Here is a 19,103-nt window from a genome sequence, read left to right on the forward strand (position 1 = left end):
CATTTCCCCTCCCCCCCGCCCCCCTTCAACTTCCGAGATGAAAAAACACCTAGGAGTAAGGCACAGTGTCAGGAGAAAAAGAACAGACTCTGTTACTTTATAAACGTGATAATAGAGAGAGTTCATTGGAAAAAATACAACTCTTAAATAATACAAAGCATGCTTCTGATTGGATGCAGGCATCATCTGGGCTCTGATTAATATTACTTTTAAGGTAAAGATTATTGTTACCTTAATGATTGTTTTTTGGATTATGATCAGGGTAAAGGTTCCTTTTGCTACAAACTTCTAGCATCATTTTTGTTGTTACATTTGGAGTTAGAGACGATTTTAGAATCAGGGTAAGGGTTAGGATTAGAGTTACATTGCAGGTTAATGCTGTTATCTTTACAGCTCCTGTGAGGGTTGGGGTCTGGGTCAGGTGTTTAAAAAATGAAATGAAAAAAGCATAAAAAAATATATTGAAAGCTTCAGATTTCCTTAATCTTTGTGGGAATCATATAATGTGCAACTCAGATCTACCTCTTCGTGCAGTGACTGCCTGTAAATTTGCTAGAGCCTAATATAATATGGCCTTGTGCTTCCCGCTAACTCACCTTCATTTCATTTTCATTACATTTGCTTGGTAGTCAGATTTTGGTGTGTGGATATTTTAAAACAATCTACCTGACATTAGCAAAAAATTAAAAATAAATAAATAAATGCACGACAGCATCAATTGTATCAATTTTTATAGATATGAAGAGCAGTTTTCCTTAGTTTTCTGCGCCTCTTTACTTTCTTACCCTCTCCCCTTGTGTGAGAAACTCTCAAAGATTTCTAGTTAGGCAAAGATGGCAGCGATAGCAGCAGTGCTTATTCATTATTGCAATACTGCGCGCACATCCCCTATTGGCAGGGGAGAAATTGCACACCAGTCAGTGAAATCAATTCTGTTCTGTGCCCTAAACCCAATGCAGGTGATGCTCTCATGGCTCTCATTGGTTGAGCATCACAGGCTCACAGACTCCTCGAGACTGTTGCTAGGATTCATTTCCATATAAGGTCAATTACCAACCTCTTGTTTTTAGGTATGCCTTGTACTTTTCTGTGGAGAGAGAAGGGCAATGTTTCCAAAAGTCAGTACATTCATTCTGTCCTGTGCTGGGCTCTACCCACCCTGTGTATTTATCTTGTGCTTGTCTCAATTCTCCCCATGTCAGAATGCCCCCAGTCTGAACTTAACTCTGTTCAGCAACTTTCTTGGTGCAAAAACTACTTATACAGCTGTTTTACAAGAGGGTTATACATTCAGTTAGGGCCTACACTATGTACTGAAAATACTGGAAACTTCCACTGCAAAAACACAATCTACCTCTCCCATCTGTGCAGCCTTGCAGACCCAGAGCACGCCAGGTTATTTCTGCTTTCATAGCATTTGCATGCTGTAGGGTGAGCACAAGGTTCTGCTGCTTGATTCTTCTGCAAGAGCTGCCTACCGGCAAATGGTTGCAGGGATGGAGGATGTGACAGAAAGCATTTGTCTCCACAAGAGCATAGTTACATTCAGTGCAGAGAGTGTGAGAGTCAGGTTGGTGTGGAAAAGCACTGACACGCTGGGGATGATGCAGTGCTCACATGTCTAACACTCACAGACATTACTGTCAGAAGGATGGTGCTGTGTTGTGCTTCTACCTTTGGCAGCCCCTGGAGAAATGCTGTGGCACACAGAACACCTTTGTATTGCACTGACTGCTGCCATGCAGCATGGATTTAACACACCAAATCCAGAGGAGCATGACTGCATCTAACTGCCCTGAGAAAAACTACTGTAGCTGAAGAGATGAGGAGGCAGCTGCTCATCTGCAGAACAAGCAGCACTGCCAGACATTGGGCCAGGTGAGCACCTCCTGCTGCAGCGTGATGATGACAGGGCTGGAGATGATCTGCAAAGCCAGCTTAAAAGTGGGAGACATGAGTCAACATGGCAGGAGGACAGAGGTGTTAGGGAGCAGCCAAGGCATCAAAGAGTATCAAAAGGCTTTGAAATGTATCACAAAGCGACAGCCAGGAAGACTGGGATTATCATGAGCAGCAACCTGGATGCTAGAGATTATTTGCTCCCATACAAAATGGTAGAGATCTTGCTGCAGACATCCCAAAGCCAGGCAAAATGGGAACCCAGAGCTCTGCCTGCACGAACCCCACAGCCAGAGTGTTGCAAGCTGAGCTGCCTTGCTGTTTGTTGCATTCATCCCAATCCCTGTGATTGAAGACTCAGAATGCAGTCAAGGCGATGACTGAGCATGAGAGTGACTTTATTCAATAAAAGACAGGAGGGCTTGAGAGGTCAAGGGTGAAGATGGGACCCCTCTTGTCAAGATGAGAGTGGCTCAGAGCTGGTGCTGCTGCCTGGTACCTGGGACTGGCAGCCTGACTCTAAGTCCCCATCTAAGATGCTCAGCTTCACCTCACTGGTGCTGACCTGCTCCTGCATGGTGGTGCTGCTGCTGGGACACTCGGGCTGTGCTTGGGATGGGCAGCACTGCAAAGGCGCTGGGTCACAATCCAGGCAGGTGACTGCTGTGTCTGGCAGGCTCAGGTCAGCATCTTCAGCAGAGCCAGGAAATATGAGAGTATGAACGTGGATGAGCCCCTTGTGTCCATCACTGTTACCATGTGGAAGGCTGTCATCCGAATTGCAGCAATTCGTGCTTAATCAGAACTCTCCATTGATGGAAACACACTACTTGGTTTGGATCTTTGGGGTTGACAAAAGCTCGAATCACCTAGGAAGGCATAGAAACACAAGGGTTAGTGTCAAACGTTTGCAAGTTGAATCATGAAAGGTTGTTGATATTTGGTAATAGAGTGGCGTCAGGAAGAAGCAAATAGGCTTCAAGCAACAGAGCCACTGTCTTGAAAGTGATCCTCATGCAGGTCCAGCTCGTGTGTTGTTTCACTGTAATCTGCTTCTTTGGGTCTACCTAGTGGGCAGCAACACTCGAGCTGTTACTGATATCATTGAAAAGAACTGGAGACAATTGTTCTATTCCTAAGAGCTTCAAGGTGCCTAGAAGCACAAATAGAAACCAGCAGTATTTCATCACTTCACCAAAAGGAAGGTCAAACACCTGAGCTGTGAAGAGCAGTTACAGAACCTATGCATAAGATCACACCAGACATACTTTGTTCTAACAACAGTTATGGCACATAGTCCATTTCCTTCAATATTCCCAAAATGAAATGATATGGAGCATTACAGGGAAAGAAACACTGCACACAGACACTATGACCCTGATTATACTCAAGCAGCAGACTTAAAACAAGTCAGAGTTTTAGATTCCAGGATATTTCAGGACCTATCGTGTGAAATTCAGTTACACAACAGTGCCTAGGTGCCTGCGTTTCAAGCAACTTTCAGATCACAGCCATGTAAAATAAAAACAAATTCAGTGCAGAAATAGCAATCCTGTACCTTAATACTCATGAGATTATCCATTTTTTACAGCACTCTGACTAAGTTCTAAAACTTGCTCATCCCAGTTCACTTCAACAATTTCCACCAATTCAAGCAATGCAGTTCTGAGATCCTGTGTATGTTATGCAGATAGAATTGAACAGTGCAGAAATAATCTCTGACAGCTTTAATAGCTCCGTTCTGCTTACAAACTCTCAGTCCAAAACTATTCTCAGTTTTAAGGAAATGAACACCTGAAGCAGTTGGATCATCTGCCATTTGCCGCATTCTGCTTCTTGGCATCATGATTAGCACAAAGGGTTTTCTGCTGTCCTGCAGAGATGGACAAAGTCCTGCTTACAAATGGACCAAGTTCCAGTGTACAGCAGAGTTTGTACCAGACTAAAAAGCCACGCCATTCAATTCATGTGCTCAGGTTGTTATGCACTCCGAAAGGAAACAGAACTAACTGTTGGATTCTGAAGGCAATCTGTGGGGTCCTACATTACCTCCTGATTCTGGAAGAGGAAATTCTAATAGCAAATGCAGAACTTTGCTCTTTGTAGACATGAGAAGAGCTGGCATTTAGGAACATTCATTTCAGGGAAATCAAATGATGTGTCTATATTTTTACTACAGATAGTATAGGGAGCAGCCAGTTGAAGAACCAGATACAAAAAAATCCAGCCCATTGGCAGGAAAATACTTCTCCTTAAATTCTGTATGCTACTATGGTATAGAATCAGGCTACAGCGCCACATAGGCCAACCAAGCGTAGAACCAAATCCACAAAATACTGGTAGACAAAGCAGCAAAAACAGGGACAATATTCAGCAGACAGGCCTTTCTACCCACAGCTCAGCATGTTCTGCCATCCGAAAAGCAAGGCCTCTTGTCAAGCTCAGCTATTTCTCTTCTCAGTGTATTCTAGCACAACTGATACCCACTGGTATCCTCCTGTAGAGTGCCATCATATTGTCATCATCCAAAGGAAAAACCCACACAGCAGAGCATACAGCACTACACCCATGCTCCAAATATCCGCCTGAAAAACAAAAAGACAAGCTTACAAACCTGAAGCACCTCAAATGGCTTCCTGACAGACTGGATTGTCTGCCCTTGCCAAAGCCCACATATAGCCCATGAAAAGCTGGCTCTTTCCCTCAGGAAAAAAAAACCTTATCGTCCCAGAGAAAGCATATTACCCTCATTCAATTGCCCTTCCACTCAGCTTAGAACACTACTAAAACCAGCATCTTCACCTTAGCTCATCACACTGCTGCAGTTCCTTTTACAAGGATTTCACTGGCAAAAATGAAATCAAAGCCGTCACAAGGGATTTAGCACAGTTACGTGTTACTGGCTACGAGAGCTGTCAGCACAGTCACCTGTCAGGCTTTGCTGCTGTTCTATTTATGTACAGGCACAACAAGGTTCAGACACCTCACGGTGCAATTCTCACTTTGACTGTAAAGAAAAAGGAGGCTTGAAAAGCAGTGTGTGGAAAACAAAGAAACAAGAATTAGAACAACAGTGGGGCCATGGCACTTGTAGGAATTGCTCCGCCTTTAACAGCGATTCAAGAAGGATGAGGGCATCCCAAACCAGACCAGATTGGACAGATTAACAACTGCAAGTAGTGGGTTCCAAAATTCCAGACATGAAATCAAAGCTGGAAAAACTCTTCACATTTTCATCTCTCAATTTTTAGTACATTGTGCATTACAGTGCAAACCACTCTTCACATACAACTTGGAATCTAGAGACAAGTCTGACAAAACAGACTGCACAAAAATGATGGATAATTAACAGAGCAAATTGCTCTTTCAAAAACTTAGTAATAGAAAGAGATCTCTGAAGTTGCTGTTCTGTAGAGCCCCAAAGCAGTCGCTTGAGACAGTTCAGGATTAGCCAGAGACAAACCAGCCAGCTGTGTGAACTGAGACCAATTGCAATTTTCCAGTCTGTGGCCACTGACAGCTTCTGAGAGCTACCAAGCGATGCAACCTAGCAGAATTCAGAAGGGAAACCAAGAGAGCCTACCTGAGCTCCATTGCCTTTAAATGCTCTGTGGAGACATTTGGGTGATTCTGCATGGCTGAAGCAACTCTTTATTGCTTTGTATTACTGCAATCATCTTGCTTGTTTTAATGTACGTTGAAATGAGGTGTGTATTATGGCAGTGTATAACCAGTGGGAATAGCTATGAAGAATACAAAATGAACAGGCTAAGACAGAAAGTGGAGAGCGGAAGTTATTTGAAATCTTCCCTTTCCCAGAATGTAGTAATCAAGCAAAAGTATTTACGAAGTCCAAGAAAAGGGGGATTGAGTTCGAACGAGGGGACAATCTAAGGCTTAACTTTTGCAGAGGGGCTTGGGTAAGCAGGATGTCAGGTCAGATGAGAAAAGAATATTTTGAAACTCCACTGTCAGCGTTATGGGGAACACTGGGCAAGGGACCAGCTGGAAACGGTTACAGGCTGAAGTCAACGCACAGTTTGATGAACAGCTGTGCGCTTCCTGCTGGATTGTGGGCTTCTGAGAACATCCGACCCCGACAGCTCCAGAAATGACTCAAGAAGGAGGACAGACAGAGTAACTGCACGTCCTTAATTCTTTTAAGGTTCATGGAGAGCCTGGTTCATTATGTACAGTGCATCTGGGCTACACTAAAAAGTTACAAGCTGAAGAGGAATTGATTTGAATAATGACATTTTAGTAAAGAGCATTACAGTATTTAAAAAAAAAAGGAATAATATTTAATACATTACACTTATAAAAACCGATTAAAAGAAAACAAAACAAAGAGTTTGCAACATTAAAAAGCTGCATTATATGTCATGAATTCCAATAGACGAGCAATTCACTGCCTTTAAAACACATCTGGTTATCACTTCCCTCATAGCATTCTTGACTTCGTTGTTCCTCATGCTGTAGATGAGGGGGTTTACTGCTGGAGGCACGACTGAGTACAGAAGTGCCACCATCAGGTCCATGGATGGGAAGGAAATGGATGGGGGCTTCAGGTAGGCAAAAAAGCCAGTGCTGAGAAACAGGGAGACCACGGCCAGGTGAGGGAGGCACGTGGAGAAGGCTTTGTGCCGTCCCTGCTCAGAGGGCATCCTCAGCACAGCAAGGAAGATCTGCACATAGGACACAACTATGAAAACAAAGCACCCAGAGGCTAAAATGACACTAAAAATGAGAAACACAACTTCCCTGAGATTTGATTCTGAGCAGGAGAGCTTGAGGATCTGGGGGATTTCACAGAAAAACTGGTTGACAACATTGCCTTGGCAGAGAGGCAGTGAAAACGTACTGGCAGTGTGCAGCAGGGAATTGAGAACCCCAGTGCCCCAGGCAGCTGCTGCCATGGTGGCACAAGCTCTGCTGTCCATCAAGGTCCCGTAGTGCAGGGGCTTGCAGATGGCAACGTAGCGGTCATAAGACATGATGGTGAGAAGGGAATACTCTGCTGACATTAAGAAGGAAATAGAAAAAGAGCTGTGCAGCACATCCTGTGTAGGAGATGGCCCTGGTGTCCCAGAGGGCGTTGGCCAAGGCTTTGGGGAGAGTGGTGGAGATGCTGCCCAGGTCGAGGAGGGCCAGGTTGAGGAGGAAGAAGTACATGGGGGTGTGCAGGCGGCGGTCGCAGGCTACGGCTGTGCTGATGAGTCCATTGCCCAGGAGGGCAGCCAGGTAGATGCCCAGGAAGAGCCAGAAGTGCAGGAGCTGCAGCTGCCGCGTGTCTGCCAACGGCAGCAGGAGGAACTCGCTGATGGAGCTGCTGTTGGGCATCTGCTGTTGTTGGGCTTGGAGTCCTGCTCAGAGTGCAGAAGATAATGACAAGCCCAGACCATTCTCAGAGACACTCCTCCTGCTATAATATGAAATGTTTTCATTCTCCTACAACAGTGTACATTTAGCACCATTACTTGCATTTAATTTCATGTTGTTCAGCATTTCTTAAGCAGAAGCTGTATATGGAGCTCTAACCTTCCTCTTATTTTCTTATTCCTCCTCCCTGGATATTTTCATGTGCTTCATGTCTCATATCTTTAACCCAACTGCTCTTAGAGCCCCAAAACAGCCTCTGTGCCATTCAGTGTAAATTCTAAAAAGCTGCCTGCTTGCAGGTTAATTATTCATGTCTACTGAAAATAGGGATATTTTCAATTGGTTCCATCCTTCAGGAAATGTGATACTGAGAGCACATCATGTGTGACTGTTCTCAAAACAAGCAATTGATTGAAGAAAAATTCTCAGAGCTGTGACAGCCCCTTTTACATTTCTGCCTCCAATCCTTTCTGCATTCCCCCAGAACAGGAAATTGAAACCCGCTGCATTGGCTCTGCTCTTGCAAAGTACCCTCAGAAACATACTGTTGTGCAGTGGAGCTGTGATCCCCTGCCCCAGGCAGCAGCTGTGGCAGCACAAGCCCTGCCGGGGGGCTCCTTCCCCCCACCCGTCTTCCCCCAAGCGCCCTGGGCAGCTCCCCGGGCAGGCTGAGTGCTGAGCCTGGCAGGCGGCAGAGTCCCATACCTGGCACACAGCCCCCGGGGCACAGCAGGGACCCTGCTCTGCAGGACAGCCCTGGGCACCCGCCTGCAGCCCCGGCTGCACAGCCTGCAGCCGTGCTGGGACATGCAGCCCTCAGGGCTGTGATTTCATACTGCAGTATGGAAGCCCTCAGCTTGAGCAGAAGGCTTTTTCCACAGTATAGAAACATGCAGTGCCTGCATCCAGATCTGCTATGGGATATCCCAAATTAAGTTGACCCTCTATGAAAAGCAGCTCATGGTCTGCATTGAAACTTACCCTGTCATTGTCTGTGAGCAATGCTCCTGCAGAGAGCTCACAGCCCGCCTCACACCACACACATTCTGCAAGCTCTCTCCAATTTCTCTCCTCTCCTTCTGTCACCTGCAGGCTGTGCTGTGCACAAGAGCTGCTCCTGGGCACAGCTGTCTCTCTGCAGCTCTGCCCACTTTTATGAGCTCCCTGTGTCCCAGGTGCCAGGACAAGCAAGCAGCAGATTATGTCATTTTTATCATTCCCACTCGTCTCCCCTGACACGTCCCTGGGTCTTCATGGCCAACAGCACCTGAAAGACAACAGCATCATGACTGTGCTTTGAAATTCGCTCAATTAACCACCACATGTCCAGTGGTCAGTGAGTGACTGGAAACATATAGCGAGTACTACCAGACTTCATTTGATGAAGCAAAAAGGGCACCCAGACAAGGACGGGAAGGTTTGAACTTTCCCTGTGCAGGGCAGTGATCCAGCTGAGGCAGTGCAGGAGTCTCATCCCTTGACAGAAATCCTGGAGCTGAAATGGGATTCAGCTCCCTACACACCCACAGGAGCTGGGATTCCTCTGGTTCAGTTCAGAAGTGCACAAGGAGTTGCCTGCATGTGAGCTCCTGCTCTGAGTCCTCGGCCCTTCAGCTGGGAGGCAGCTGCTCACACACAGACACTGGGTGATGTCCAAGGTGCCTGGGCTGCTCCTGATGTGTGCCAGTGCTTGTAAACTGTGTGGGAAGTCCCTGAGACAGACACCTCCTTCCTGGGCATCAGCTGAGGGCCAGAGAGGGGATAGCACCGGCTGTCTGGTGAATTCACACGCAGCTGCAAGTGCTGCACAGGGCCTTCAGCAAAGCCATGACCATGGTGTGTCCGTGCTGCTACGTCACCTCCAAGACCCACGATCGGTCTAATGTTTGTGTGCCACCTTCTGCACACTGATACCATAGATGAGCTATCCAGTCAGGCTATGTACAGTGATGCTTTCCAATTAGGATGTTTACTTCTGTGGTTTTGCACTAGTGGAAACACCAACAAACAGTAAGCTAGAAATCTTGATAGAGCTGCAGGCCTGAGCTCCTGTTTGGACCATGGGGACACAGTTTAATGGCTTCCACAACTGCACTGTAGCACAAGGGGGATACAGAGTCTTTAGGATGGATGGGCGAGGAGACAAAGAAGGGTGAATGCCCTCTGTGAGAGTGCACTGAGCTCTGCCTGGGGATGGAAGAGCAGACAGGTCAGAGCTAATGGAAATGGCCAACAGAGGAGACCATCAGTGTCTTTTCCTGTCTTCCTGATCAGGGAGAGTAAATGGAAGGTGCCCTCTGCAGACAGACTGGAATCTGATGTTGTCTGTCCCTTGTCCCATTTGGGGGCCTTTGTCACTCCATTATCTGCGGCAGGGACAGCACAGCAGGGCATGTGGCATCCAGCAGATCCATGGAGAGCACAGATGGCAGCTTCTTGACCAAGCAGTGGAGGAACCAAAGAGGAGAGGTGCTCTGCTGGATCTCATACTCACCGGCATTGAAGGACTTGTGGGAACTGTGAAGGTCAAAGGGGCATCAGGCCATGTGCAAGATGCAAATGTATCTCTTTTAATTTATTTATTTATTTTGAGGCTGTAAGCTTAATAGTTGATCGTAAATGTCAATAAAACTGAAACAAATAATTGAAGACAAAGATGGAAATCAATGAAAATGTGTTAACCCTTCTCAACATGAGAAATTCTCATGAGTCTTGTTCCATTTTAAGTTCTAAATATGAATCTTTGAGGTGATTTGATGTCTTTTTTTTTCTTTTACTGAAACTGCAATGTTTTCCAGAACTGTGTTCGCTGGACACAAATGCCTTCAGATTCAGAGACACAGACAGCGGTGCCAGTGCCAATGCCCTGTGACTATAGCCCGGTGCCCAGCACTACTCTTCCCTGCTGCCTATTTGATGTGTCTCATCCTCCAAGTTTTTTCAGCTCTCCTAAAGAAATGGCCATGGTTAAGGGCATGTTTTCAGCAGGCCATTTGGGCACACACTACTCCCACTGCCCTCCAGATTTCTCCATCCCTTGCTCTTTTTTCAGATACCTCCCAATTATATGTCTGATTTCTGACTTTTAGGGGGATTACTGGAATTTGTTCCATCTCCCCAAAGTCTGATGGAATGTGTTGTCAACTCCTTCACTTTGATTTGATCTATCCCTTCCTATCTATTCTTTTTCTTTTTCTTCTTATAATTTTTCTTTTTCTCAATCAATGTCTCTTTTTTATTAAGGCACGAAGTCTGAAAGATGTTCATTAATGTCAGTAAAAGTGGAAAATAGAGTTGGAGACAAAAATAGAAATCAGTGAGAATATGTTAACTCGTCTCAATGTGTGAGATACTCACAAGTCCTGTTCAGTTTTAAGTTGATACCTCTCAACTACCTGGCAGATCTATCCCAGGGAGATTACTGGAATTTGCTCTATCTACCAGAGTCTGATGGCCTCTGTTGTCAACTACTTCACTGTGATTCAATCTATCCTATCCTACCTCAGAATAAATCATTTCTTTTAAAAGTATTCCATATGAAAGACAAACTTCAATAGATGCAGCTTGAACATGGCATGCAGTTGATCACTGTGTTTTACTGTTCATTCAATTGCATCACCTTTCCTTCCATTTGCTGGCCAGATAAAAAAGAGAAATCTTTCCTTTTCCATGTGTAGCTGGTTCTCTGAGGAAAGCCAGTGGGAGTTGGTGCAAAGCAGTTTTAACACTGAGCGGATGAATGCAGAGGAGAAGAGTGATGTGAAGAAAAGTGATGCAAGTCCCATAGGTCCATTGTGAGCAGAAATTGGGCAGGGAGGCTGAGAAGTACCTTTGTCAACACAGTAACAGTACAGAACTCATTGGGACATCCTGGATTGGTATCAGTTGCACAGTGCTGCTTTAATGTCTTCTTTAAACCCAACTATAAATAAATAGACAATAAATTTATAATGGATTCTTTAAGCTCTCTCCAGATATCCCTCCTTTTTGCTGAACAAGTTCTGATAACCTGAAGAAGATAACAAGATGGCATAAGGCACAGGAGATTCTTTAGGTTATAATTGTCCCAGGGCGCATTTGATGCTGAGTTCATCAGCCTCCAGTGCAGAGAGAAGTTTGCACAAAGTGCTCAACAAGACAAAGTCAGAAGTAACAGTGAAGTTTCTTGGAGTATTAATGGGCCCACTGAGGAACATTAACAAGCAAGCTTCCCAAGGGACTTGTTAGAGAAGATAACTGGAAGCCATGACTACAGGCAGGCAAAGGCACTGGCATGCTAAGAAACCTCTCCTTTGCGTTACGAAGCAGACAGGTCAAGCCCTGATTACAAGACCAGTGGTAGAGAGATCCTGTATCTCATGTTGGCTCCGGGCATTTCCTGGGGCGATGGGTTGGAGTTTTGTATGATGTTAAATGAAAGACATGGGGACAGAAGATCCCAGGCTCTACATGTGGTGCAAGGACGCTATGAGGTTCATGTCCCATATGAGACCTATGTTTCATTGCAGGATGTGAGCAGGGATGTGAGAAGGGCCCAGTCTGAACAAGCAGTCAATCCCTGTGAAACTCTGAACTTCAGATCTCTCAGTTCCAGTGCCCTCCTTTGCACATTCTCCCAGAGTTTGAAGTCCTTTATGTTCTGCGGTGCCCAGAACATAGTGAGGCAGTAGCAATGCAGAGCAGAGGGATGATCCTTTCCCTCACCCAGCTGGCAATAAGTTGCTTCATGCACTCCAGGGAACCGTTGTCTTTCCTGGCTGCCTGGGCACACTGCTGACTCACATTCAGTGTGATGCTGACCAGCACCCCAATCCTTTCCAGTCAGACTTCTCTCCAGTGTCCCATATCCAGTCAGTGTGTATGTCCAGCATTGCCCCTAACCAGGTGCACAATCAGGCACTTGTTCTTGTTATACTTTATGCACTTGGTGCTTAGTACCAACTGGTACCCACTTCTCTGACTTGTCCACATCTCTCTGCAAGTCCTCTTCACCCTCAGTGGAGGCAACAGCACCTCCTCATCTGGTCTTATCAGCAAACTTGCTCAGAACGTCTTCTAGTCCTGCATTCAAGTCATCTGCATAAACATGAAAGGAAAGCGGCCCCAAAATGGAACCCTGGGGACCCCGACAGTGACCATCTACCAGCCTGATGGAACCCACTGACTATAATCCTTTGGGACTGACCTACTGGCCAACTGCTCACCCACCACATTGTGTTTCTGTCTAGCCATATGCAGAACATTCTGTCCAGAAGGTTGTTGTGAGAAACAGTGTCAAAATCTCCACTGAAATCCTCAAGGATTACATCAACTGGCTTCCCTTGGTCAACTAAACGGATAACTGTGTCACAGAATGAGCTTAAATTAAACAGGACCTTCGCCTCACAAACTTGTGATGGCTGCGACCAATGACAGAATTGTCCTTCAGCTGTTTTTCCATAACTCCCACCATCATTTTCTCCATAATTTTACCAGGCTCTGGACTGACAGGTCCATAATTGCCCATGTCATCTTTCTTGCTCTTCCTTACAATGAGACAACATTTGCCAGCTTCCTGTCAGCTGGCATGACCCTAGACTTCTTTAGATGCAATTGAAATGAGAGCCCAGAGCACACTAAGGCGCCATCACTGAAAGAAAGTAGATGTGCCATAGCTTTGCAATGCCTTGAACTCCAGAGTATGCCACAAATGCAGCAGAGGGGAAGATTTGCCTCTTCTGTAGTGAACTCATTCATTTGGTAAGCAGAATAACACTACCTGATACACGGGGACTGTGTCTCTGCTCTGCTCTGCTCAGCTCACAGGGCAGCGGTGCAGGGTGTTGTTCTCATGTCAGTGCAGGTAAACTCACTTTAACCCTTTTTCCTCTGTAAATGCTTCCTCTGTTTCTATGCTCAGATACACTTCCACATTCCCTCAACTACACTTTCATATATCATTAACAATTGCACTTTCTTATACCATCAAAACAGTTTGTCAAACAGTACAGTTCTTCAGTTCACATAAACTCCCTTAATACAGTCTGTATTCTTCAGTTATAAACACTGTGCCACAGAACCAGCACTGATTGAACCACCTCCCTCACACACTTCCTCGCAAGCAGTACATAGTATTACATAAATGGGTTGACACTCATTGGTCGGGTGGAATGTACACCTCTCCTCAGGACAATCTTACTAATCTACAGAGTACAAACTCCTGTCTTCTTACACACAAGCAGAAAGTACATATGAGTGGACAGACAACACAGTCTTTCACTTTGTCCGTGTCTGGCCATTTTCCTCACAGGAGGAAGGAAACATGGATCGGGACTCGGCACTCACCCTGCAGCTGTTCTGTGTCTCATTCACACCACACTCACTCTGACATTTAGATCAAAAACCATGGTTTATTCATACTACACAATGCTGACAACGTTTTCTAGCTGGAATCTTAATAACACTCATACTCTGGTCGACCAGTTGCAAACGTTAATGTTTTTCCCAGAGTCGGCTTGACACACGGTACCAAACACTTAAAGCAGATGATAATATTGAACATACAACCTATAAGCCCCATGATTACACCTTGGAGAACCCAGGCTACCATTTGACAGGCTATCCACTATATCCCATACCCGTAGGAGAGACCAACCTAGGTCCCTCCTATTGCCAACCACCTGAGAGAGAGTATTTGTTCTTGTTTCCATTCATATGACATACAGTTCCCTTTCATAGGAACTCACCCAAGGAGTCTTCCTACCCCAGCTGGCAACCAAAGCCACGAACTCACCTCGCTGGGAGCAGCACGTATGGCTGTAAACTGTGTAGGATGTCTCCTCAAGACATATGGGCTCCACTTACCATACACATACCTGGTCCACCTATGGATGGTCCTTGTCTGTCCCTGCAGTGATCAGGTGAGGAAGGGAGTCCTTCAGAGAAATCTCAGGGTGCGCCAAAAGTGTCTCCCTCTCAGCTGGTCCTGCAGCGAACAGAGCTGGTCCCACCTGGGCCGCCAAACTGACTACAGGAATTGAACTCTATAACCTCTATAACTGATACAGTCTCCCATGACATACTTATAGCAAAGTTGAGGAAGTATGGGATAGGTGAGTGGACAGTGAAGTGGGTCGAGAATTGGCTGACTGGCAGAGTGCAGAGGGTTGTCGTTGGCGGTGCAGTGTCTGGCTGCAGGGCTGTAACTAGCGGCGTCCCCCAGGGGTCTGTGCTGGGTCCGGTCTTGTTCAACATCTTCATCAATGACCTTGATGAGGGGATAGTGACCACCCTCAGCAAGTTTGCTGAAGACACGAAGTTGGGAGGATTGGCTGACACGCCTGAAGGCTGTGCTGCCATTCAGCGAGACCTGGACAGGCTGGAGAGCCGGGCAGTAAGAAACCGGATGAGGTTTAACAAAAGCAAGTGTAGAGTCTTGCACCTAGGGAGAAATAATTGCATGCACCAGTACAGGCTGGGGGAAGAGCTGCTGGAGAGGAGCTCTGCTGAGAGGGACCTGGGCGTCCTGGTGGACGACAGATTAACCATGAGCCAGCAGTGTGCCCTTGTAGCCAAAAAGGCCAATGGCATCCTGGGATGTATTAAAAAGAGCGTGTCCAGCAGGTCGAAGGAGGTGATCCTCCCCCTCTACTCTGCCCTGGTGAGGCCTCATCTGGAATATTGTGTCCAGTTCTGGGCTCCCCAGTAAAAAAAAAGACAGGGATATCTTAGAAAGAGTCCAGCAGAGGGCCACTAAGATGGTGAAGGGCCTGGAGCATCTCCCCAATGAGGAGAGACTGATGGAACTGGGTCTGTTTAGCCTTGAGAAAAGAAGGCTGAGAGGGGACAGGATCCAGGTCTATAAATATTTGAGGTGTGGGGGGCAAAGTGTTGAGGCCAGACTCTTTTCAGCAGTGTGTGGAGACGGGACAAGGGGAAACAGACAGAAACTGCACCATAGGAAGTTCTGCACTAATGTGTGCAATAACTTCTTTATGGTAAGGGTGACAGAGCACTGGAACAGGCTGCCCAGGGTGGTTGTGGAATCTCCTTCTCTGGAGATATTCAAGACCTGCCTGGATGCCGAGCTGTGCGACGTGGTGTAGGGAACCTGCTTTGGCAGGGGGGTTGGACTCAATGGTCTCGGGAGGTCCCTTCCAACCCCTACAATTCTGTGATTCTGTGAATATCATGGCGTTGTTTGGATGGGGAAAGACTACCCCTTTGAATGACCTTTTGTCAGGGCATGTCCTGGGATTCCTAGGATCCTCAAAATGCAGCACTGCTTCTGTCACTGAAAAATGGGGCCCTGTGTGGGACGGAGGGAGGGTCCATGAGTCCCTGGCCCACCTGACTGAGTATTTCCATGGTCTTAGCAAAGACATACTTACAACTTGAGAATGACAGTTAGCTGTGTTCATGGTGGTATGGCCACTTTTAATGGCCTTGAACTGTCTGAACATAACTGAAGAGGCTCAGGCTGATGCAAATCAGCTATTGAATGACAGTGTTGAAAAACTGGAAAGACAGGTGGCAGTTTTGATGGGGAAAAAACCTAATTCAATCATTCTCCTATGGAAGATCAGAAACATCTCTCTGGAAGACCATGGGGACCCTGTACAAGGGAATCTGTATAAAATGGACTCTGTAAACGAAGGCACTAAAAGGTCAGATTTTGAGGTTCCATTTGGACTAGATCTATTTGAGATCTGACTGATTGTAACCCAAAAATGAAAAAAAAAATGCAGGATAGGCTGGTGGGAGTGCCCTGACCAGTGTCCACCCCCCAAACCCTGCTGCCCATAATACAGCAGCTGAACTGATGGATATAGTACAGTGGTTTAGACAGAAACCAAGAGAGCATGCCAGCATAGCTGCTCTGGTTATGGGACATGGAGGCAGAAAGCGCTGTGGTGAATGGACTGGAAATTTCAAAACTGACATCCATTACTACTAACCCTGCCCTCAGGCAAAGACTGTATGCTCTGTCCAACATAATGAGGATAGCCATTTGATCAGTGAATGATTTATGGCTGTGTGTCATATAACATGGCCAAATAAGAATGACATACCATTAAATATCAGCCTGTGGTCCTCTATGGAGGACTAACAAAATTATATTAGAGAATTAGGCATGAAAGAGGCAATCTATGAAGATGATTTTGAGAGCCCAGTCAATAAATTTTTCATCAGGAACGAGGGATCTCATCCTACAGCCATCACCTTTACATCAGTATGGGTCTATGTTATCCATACTGAACCCCCCAGTGGCCCTCAGGTGCTGTAATACAACAGGCTGCCCAATTGATGGGGAGACAAGAGTGCCTATGGCGAGATGCAGGCTCTGAATGGTGGTGAAAAGGTCAGAGAACCATCTGCTGCCATGACTTAGGCGTCCAGCCCCTAAGGTAATCCAGTCTGGACCCATTAGGGTCTTGAGACAACAAATGTTTAAAGACCAGATTAGAGCAGGAGTTCAGTTTTAAAAGATTGATGGACAGCATAATCAGGAAAAAATATCTGTTAAACAGGCCCAAGCACTGAGTATTTATAGTCCAACCTTTTCAGCCAAACTAGATGTGAATGTAACTCAAGAAGGGTCTGGATGGGGGCTCTGGCAGAGCCAGAGTTCTTTGTGAACCCCTATGAGGTTTTGGCCACAGGTTTGGCATGGAGCAGAATAAAGATACATCACAGTTGAAAAGCATTTATTGGATGCCTATTCTACACTACAGGTGGTAGAACCAGTAACTCAGATTTCAGAGGTTATCGTTAAACAACAAGGCCAGTCCAGGGGTGGGTAAAAGATCTAACACACATCTCTATGATGGGGGTGGCCCAATCACAAGCAGTGGTGCGCTCAGTTGTTCTGCTTGCCTGCTCCTCAAGGAGTTAGGAGGAATCTATGCCTGTTGCGTGTTCGAGTGCGTGCGCAATGCCATGTGGAGGGCTTATCACAATAAAGATTGGCGGATTTGCTGCGTAGACCGGTCAGAACTCAGATCTGCGTTGTGCTTCCTGCGTCACCAAACGCCCAACAGTGGCAGTTCCGTGTATTGGCCAGCAGGTGGCAGCAGAGACCACGGAAAGAACGTCTGCGGGACAAACCCTGGGGATCCGTTCTCTTTTGATTATAGGGGAAGAACACAAAGATGGAAGAGGAGGGAAGGGGGAAAAAAATAAAAGAAAAAAAGAAAAAATCAAACCACAGCAAACAAATAAAAACTTCTCCAAACGTAGCAAACATGAATGTCTGTCAATAAATAAATGAGTAATTGAATTGATGTCCATTTCCCCTCCCCCCCGCCCCCCTTCAACTTCCGAGATGAAAAAACACCTAGGAGTAAGGCACAGTGTCAGGAGAAAAAGAACAGACTCTGTTACTTTATAAACGTGATAATAGAGAGAGTTCATTGGAAAAAATACAACTCTTAAATAATACAAAGCATGCTTCTGATTGGATGCAGGCATCATCTGGGCTCTGATTAATATTACTTTTAAGGTAAAGATTATTGTTACCTTAATGATTGTTTTTTGGATTATGATCAGGGTAAAGGTTCCTTTTGCTACAAACTTCTAGCATCATTTTTGTTGTTACATTTGGAGTTAGAGACGATTTTAGAATCAGGGTAAGGGTTAGGATTAGAGTTACATTGCAGGTTAATGCTGTTATCTTTACAGCTCCTGTGAGGGTTGGGGTCTGGGTCAGGTGTTTAAAAAATGAAATGAAAAAAGCATAAAAAAATATATTGAAAGCTTCAGATTTCCTTAATCTTTGTGGGAATCATATAATGTGCAACTCAGATCTACCTCTTCGTGCAGTGACTGCCTGTAAATTTGCTAGAGCCTAATATAATATGGCCTTGTGCTTCCCGCTAACTCACCTTCATTTCATTTTCATTACATTTGCTTGGTAGTCAGATTTTGGTGTGTGGATATTTTAAAACAATCTACCTGACATTAGCAAAAAATTAAAAATAAATAAATAAATGCACGACAGCATCAATTGTATCAATTTTTATAGATATGAAGAGCAGTTTTCCTTAGTTTTCTGCGCCTCTTTACTTTCTTACCCTCTCCCCTTGTGTGAGAAACTCTCAAAGATTTCTAGTTAGGCAAAGATGGCAGCGATAGCAGCAGTGCTTATTCATTATTGCAATACTGCGCGCACATCCCCTATTGGCAGGGGAGAAATTGCACACCAGTCAGTGAAATCAATTCTGTTCTGTGCCCTAAACCCAATGCAGGTGATGCTCTCATGGCTCTCATTGGTTGAGCATCACAGGCTCACAGACTCCTCGAGACTGTTGCTAGGATTCATTTCCATATAAGGTCAATTACCAACCTCTTGTTTTTAGGTATGCCTTGTACTTTTCTGTGGAGAGAGAAGGGCAATGTTTCCAAAAGTCAGTACATTCATTCTGTCCTGTGCTGGGCTCTACCCACCCTGTGTATTTATCTTGTGCTTGTCTCAATTCTCCCCATGTCAGAATGCCCCCAGTCTGAACTTAACTCTGTTCAGCAACTTTCTTGGTGCAAAAACTACTTATACAGCTGTTTTACAAGAGGGTTATACATTCAGTTAGGGCCTACACTATGTACTGAAAATACTGGAAACTTCCACTGCAAAAACACAATCTACCTCTCCCATCTGTGCAGCCTTGCAGACCCAGAGCACGCCAGGTTATTTCTGCTTTCATAGCATTTGCATGCTGTAGGGTGAGCACAAGGTTCTGCTGCTTGATTCTTCTGCAAGAGCTGCCTACCGGCAAATGGTTGCAGGGATGGAGGATGTGACAGAAAGCATTTGTCTCCACAAGAGCATAGTTACATTCAGTGCAGAGAGT

General features: G+C 45.6%; 1 protein-coding gene across 1 annotated transcript; it reads right to left on the reverse strand.

Annotated features, from left to right (window-relative positions):
- Positions 1–6,272: 6,272 nt before the first annotated feature.
- On the reverse strand, positions 6,273–6,893 carry LOC146752462 (olfactory receptor 14J1-like). Its single transcript, XM_085531879.1, has one exon. The coding sequence runs from the start codon at positions 6,891–6,893 to the stop codon at positions 6,273–6,275; it is 621 nt and encodes a 206-aa protein (XP_085388005.1).
- Between the last annotated feature and the right edge of the window lie 12,210 nt (positions 6,894–19,103).

Source organism: Coturnix japonica, unplaced genomic scaffold (genome assembly GCF_054131305.1).
Source record: "Coturnix japonica strain WE unplaced genomic scaffold, WE-NBRP24 Scf045, whole genome shotgun sequence".
Taxonomy (NCBI): domain Eukaryota; kingdom Metazoa; phylum Chordata; class Aves; order Galliformes; family Phasianidae; genus Coturnix; species Coturnix japonica.